The sequence below is a fragment of the Marmota marmota genome, unplaced genomic scaffold (genome assembly GCF_001458135.2).
Source record: "Marmota marmota marmota unplaced genomic scaffold, marMar, whole genome shotgun sequence".
NCBI classification, from domain to species: Eukaryota; Metazoa; Chordata; class Mammalia; order Rodentia; family Sciuridae; genus Marmota; species Marmota marmota.
In genome coordinates this window covers 35,334,967-35,340,966 of record NW_025999842.1, presented here as the reverse complement: position 1 = coordinate 35,340,966, position 6,000 = coordinate 35,334,967, and the positions used below count along the sequence as shown (strand labels likewise).

Sequence of the window (6,000 nt, the reverse complement as noted above, 5' to 3'; positions counted from 1 at the left end):
TTATATATAATGAATCCTTCACTTGTGAATTAGCCTTTGCATCCAGATGATCCCTGAATACTCATTCACTCTTAATTTGTAATCAAGTAATTAAAGTACTTGATAAAAGACTACTTCCACATCTGAGGAATTTTAGTCTACAGGTCACAATTTCTTTACTGTTATGCACTTTAATTTGATATGCAAATATTCTTGAATTATAGCGTCTCAATCAACCAACTTCACTCTTTCATTTGATATCCAAAGCAGCTCTTCCTGCAAATCTCCAGCATCCTTCAAAAATGGCACCAGTCCTGACAGCAATCAAGCCTTTAAAAATGTTTCCATCCATTATTTCTTTTATTTCTTGTCTTTTTGAAAAGAAGAGTAAGCATTTATCATCTCTATTCAGTTACATATAATTGGAATACTGCTATGTAACAGAAATCATCACTAATGCAGAGGAATTAAAGGTCAATCGACTTTGGTCTAGGCTGAATTGAATTAAGTCTTGATGTTGTAAACATTTCCATAGGAGGTAGAACATATATATTTGACTGTTTGTCAAATAAGGGAATAGTAAACAATGATTCTGAGATCCTAATAAATTAAAGGTATTGTAAAGGCATTAAATATACTTTTCTCTTTTTTAGAAACCAAAAATGTAGGAGCATAAAGATTCTCAATAAATTAGAAAGTGAAATATTAAATCTTCATAGTTGAAATGTTTGCATGTTCAATTCTCCACTGGTTTCATTTAATAATGTTGTAAACTATGATTAATAATGAGATCACATTTAAAACTATTTGTGTGCAAGGCAAACTATGCAAGAATGTCCAATCACTTTGGAGTTATCCAAATACCAGTGACTTGAAAAACAGTGTCCAGTCACTGCCTGCTCCATTTTGTTTATTCTTATTGTAGACTGAGTGAATAATGATATCTGCACAGTAGAGATTTTTAGTTTCAACCCCACCCAACATTATCAATTTAAGTGCCTCCAGCTGCTGTTCCCATAAACACAGTGTTGATGGGTGGCAAAGATGACACCATTTCTCTACTGCTTGCTCCATGGGAGTCCAAGGTTTCTTGCGCTGGATACTGATTGGAAGTTCCATACATACACTGGGATGAAGAAGAAGGAATTGGGGTTTGCAAGTTGGAAGCTGTAAAGGAGGAAAATATAATCACCAATTGAAAACCAATTGACATTTTCTTTTCTCTGCCAGTGACACTCTCTTTAAGCTGAGCCTCTGTATTTATTTTTGCATTTAGTGTACACCTACCTGTTCAAAATTTGAATGTATATAATTTGCCAGGGCAATCATCTTTTATTCTACCTTTTTTTTCAATTGGCTACTTTCCCAGAAATTGTTGTTTTTTTGTAAATATTTCACAAAGGAAACTCAATATCATCTTAAGTCCTACCACAAAATATATCCCCTACTCTAGTTCCTGGATTATTAGAAAAGTACACTGAGTGAGGAGAGATGGAATTTATCTCATTTTCCCTTATCCCCTACTCTAGTTCCTCAGTTGTAGTTCAAACCACTACCTTCTCTTCCCTGGACTGATACAGTTTGCCTCCTAACTGTTCTCATGACTTTTGCCTTTGCCTCATTCGCTCATTCTCCAGAGAACAACTGCAACGATCTTGCCAAAATGTAAAGCAAAACCATACTCTTTCTTTTCAAATGGTATAATGGTTGCTCATACTCTTGGAAGAAAATCCCAGCTGTTGTCCCTGGTTCATAAAACTCTTCATAGGCAAATCCTTGCTTTTTGATTTGTTTTGTTCCTTTTTCCCTTCTTTACTACACTCAAGCCACACAGGCTTTCTCTCTGCCCATTGAAATTGTCAGTTGTGCTCCAATTTCAGAGGCCCTGCAATTGCTGTTCCTCCTTCCTCAAACTCAACCATCAGATCTTCATGTCTTGCTTCCTTATCACTCTTCTTTCAACTTAAATGTTTCTGCCTCAGGATTCCTATCCCGACCATCCTACCAGAGCAGCTCCTCTGTTACCACCTGCCATGTTGCCCTATTTAATGGAACTCAGAAAACCTGAAATTATCATTTTAAGGCCTGTGTCCACATATCCATTGCCTTACTTTCCCCTTCCTAGAATGTTTTAAACTTCCTCGAGACAGGAACTATAGCCTAATCACCCCCATATCCTCAAGCCTAGAATGGACTCTGACAAATGGACCATTCTAAAAACAGCTCACTAACTTCCTCTCCAGCTCGGCATTTCCCTCAGGTGTGGCCGCTGCCTTCTCACTGTGAGATGACACATTCATGACAACTAAGAACCAAGCTATACAATTAAGGAAGCCTATTGTGGGTCCGGATTACCCCTGTAGCATTTACTTACTTACACTGCTCCCTCTTTTCAAACCCACTTTGCAATCTACTCGAAAGCCGGCTCTGACAACTTCAGCTTGGAATCTACCCTGCTCCCAACCTGTGTTCCATCAAAGTGCCCATTATCTCTACAGGTAAACACAACTAATAGTAGCAATGGCAACGTGGCACGTTTCAGTCTCATGGTGAGGAAACTTCCTGAAGTGGAATTTTCTGCTTCATTAGAGTAACCTAGAAGCAATGACTATTTACAGATAGCAGGAGATGAGTTCTCAGACTCTGCTCAGGGAGCATTTGTGACAGTCACAGGAAGGGAAGAAGTGCTTCCTACTGAATTATTAGAAAAGTACACTGAGTGAGGAGAGATGGAATTTATCTCATTTTCCCTTTTGCTCTGCTTGGGTGCCAATGCCCTTTACTTATGCTAGTCTAAAATCAATTCCACTGGATGATTTCAACCATCTGATATAAATATTAACACTCTGATTGATACTTGCTGAATATATACTTACCCTGTGATACCTCATTAGTAATTTCAGAAACTAATTTATATATTTAGTTTCAAAATCTATGTTTTCAGTGATAACATGCTAATTAATTAGACAAAATATATGTATAAATTTCAATTTTTATTTTATGTTTGCTTTTGGGGTTAAGGATTGAACCCAGGGCCTTGCACATGCAAACATGTGCTATTGAGCTACACCTCTAGTCCCTAGATTTAGTTTTTCCTCCTTTTTCATTCACTGATTTATTGAATTCCTACTATGTGGCAGAGAGTTTAAGAAGTGCTGGTGATACATCTAGTACAAGCTGATGAATTTCTTCATAAGTGGGGCTCAGGAATAGCAAACTGGTTGGAAGAAGCAGCTAGGGTTCTACAAGGCAAGTCCATTAATTTCCACATTTTTATTTAAATAGTAAATTAAATTAAATAGAAACATTTTTATAGAGATGTTTAATTTCATTTGATACAAAATTGAGAAAATTCTAGTAATTCCTTAATAGGACACCATTTTTAAAATTTGGGGGTGGGGCTGGGGTTGTAACTCAGTGGTAGAGCACTTGCCTAGAATGTGTGAGGCACTGGGTTTGATCCTCAGCAACACATAATAAATAAATTAAATAAAGATATTATGACCCTCTACAACTTAAAAAAGAAAGGTTTCAGAGTGGTTTCAGGTAGTGATGGCTATTATGGGACCTAAAAGAGAAAAGAGTCCAACAGTAATCAAGAGACAATGAGAAAAAAAGACATCATCAGAGTCCTCCTAAATTTTACTGTCTTTTAAACTGCACTTGACAGGTTATATTAATTTTTTGCATTCATAAAAGATGCCAACTATTCTTTTTGGAAAGAAAAATAGACCCAGCAGTAGATCTCACAGCAGTGATATGTGGAATGAGACCTAGAAAATTGTTACTAACAGTATATTCAGATACAAAGATGCAACTTCAGATCCAAAATAACAAACTGGCAGCAGAAAGGTACATGCCCAGTTCACCTCAACAGTTTCTACTAAGTGATGCTGCATATTTGAGGTAAGCCCCATTTAAAAGCCACTTTTTAAAAAACATTTTCAAGAACTACTAAAGTAACTTACCTACTACTGGAGTCCGACAGGCAGCTGGAGATGATGCATCTGCATAGAATGAACTGGTCTGCTTTCTACTGCTGTCATCTAAAATGTTAAGTGGGTCATGGATGTCACTGTATGGAGGGAGTGAGCGGATGCTGCTGATGACAGAAACGTGTTGATTCACCATTGACCCGAGCCTATGAGACTCTGGGTAGTTTATATTGCTTCCGTAGTAGCCTAGAAGAGAAAGTGTTGAGAATGTGCCATTAGCTTATTACAAAGAACAGTCCAGGAAGGAAAAAGCCACAAGGCAATTGGGCAGAACCTTAAAGATATCAAACTATAAATATTACATCTGTTTACTATAAACTTGGATTTGTGCTTATATGGATATGGTTTACTATGCTAGGTTTGTGCTTTTTTTCAAAGAGGAATTGTCACATTATAACTTTGAGACATAGACTGCACCTTTGTTATAATTTACTTATCCAAATTAATAAGGTCTGACTACACAAAGCCAATTTTGGTGGCTGAAGGCATCCACAGGTCTTTATAGCGCCCTTCAAGATTTTATCGGCCTAACAATGGACACAGTTTTGGTCTCAGTCTTAAATCTGCTTTTAGTTCTTTTGAAGAACATTCTCCATTAAAAATACATTCAAAGGAAAGAACAATCTTTTCCCTGCCTGTTAAGGCTGGTTTCATGTATGTAGTTTGACATAAGGTCTTTTTTCATAATGTGTGGCATTTTTAAATAATGTGTACAACTTCAATAAAGCCACAAAAATAGGGAATAATCTTTGTGAACATATCAGCCCTAGATGTCTAAGACTCCATGGTCTTTAGAAGTCTTACATGAGATGACATGCTACTTGGCAGAAACCCAATGGCTGATGTTGACTTACTGTCTACTCAAAAGCCAGGAAAATTCTTTAAAAAATTCATACCATTAGGTGAATTAGAAGGCAATGTTGCTCCTTGGCAGCTGGCAGCCCCTGTGTTGTTCAGGAAATTGAAGCTTCCTGTATTAAAAAACTGCATACTATGTGAATCTTGGGCATGTGAGGATGGTCCATAGCTGGAAGGTGGCCGAGAATTATATGGAGACCCAGCACAGCTGCCACTGAAAAAGTCTCTAGAAAGCTGCTGTTCAGTCCAGGCCATGCATCGACCATGCTCAGCACGATGAGGATAGAGTCCTGGTGTAGGGTGGGGCTGTGCCCTAAACACAGTCTGATAGTTAGAGTTGGCCCCATAAAAGTCATGGTTGTTTTGAGAGAGAGTAGGATAAATGGTCTCTGGGTATGTTGAGCAATGTGATGGAACTGAGAGTACCGGGCCCACACTTGGGGGTCTCCCTGCCATTGGCCCTTGGTTAATGACACTTCCTCGACTGGCCATGGCTGGAGAAATAGGTGGTGTCATCAAATTTCCAGTACCCTGTGAAAGCTCCATTTGACCTGGAAAGGAATTAGCAGAGCATTCATTTAGTGGCATATTAAAGTATATGGGCTTGGATCTCTAAGAAATATTTGTAAATGTACTAGTATGCCTTTTTCCCCCAACTTGGTTTATTCCTACTCCCCAAAATTAACTAGAATGGAGAGCATGAAAATGCAAATTAAAAATATACGCACATCTTCACAATGCAGATATACGTTACAGCGAGAGTGAGTCTCCCAGAGAGAGTCTGGGATAGCTTTGTACTCCTATAGATATGAAGATATTTAGTACTCACACTTGCAAAGGGCAAGGGAGTCAGATGCTCAAATCTCTCCATAATTAAAAGCAAGCTGAATGTGAAATGGTTTGATCTTTGGGGTGAAAGAAAAATGCACTAATGTCAAAATGGCATGGCTTCAAAGCCATCAATTCAAAACATCTTGTGAATACAACTGATGAGCAATGTGGTTTATGAATGGCAACAACTCCCTGTGTCTTTGATTTTCCATGGGCAGGAATTAGACCACTGAAGGATAAGGCCCTTCCAGGTTCAAAATTCTGTATATCTAATGAATTAATGTATATAAAAGGGTTTCAAAAAAGACACAAGGCAATAAACAAATTTAAAATATTC

At 37.8% G+C, this 6,000-nt stretch overlaps 1 protein-coding gene across 1 annotated transcript in view; it reads right to left on the bottom strand.

Annotated features, from left to right (window-relative positions):
* Window positions 1-316: 316 nt before the first annotated feature.
* Window positions 317-6,000, bottom strand: part of Rfx6 (regulatory factor X6) — a 51,333-nt gene continuing 45,649 nt past the window's right edge. Inside the window, exons 17-19 of the mRNA XM_015500602.2 lie at window positions 4,871-5,383; window positions 3,948-4,160; window positions 317-1,146 (exon numbers count right to left, since the gene is read on the bottom strand). Of these exons, the coding sequence (XP_015356088.1) occupies window positions 971-1,146; window positions 3,948-4,160; window positions 4,871-5,383 (902 nt within the window). The 3' untranslated portion in view covers window positions 317-970. The remainder of the gene's footprint in view (window positions 1,147-3,947; window positions 4,161-4,870; window positions 5,384-6,000) is intronic.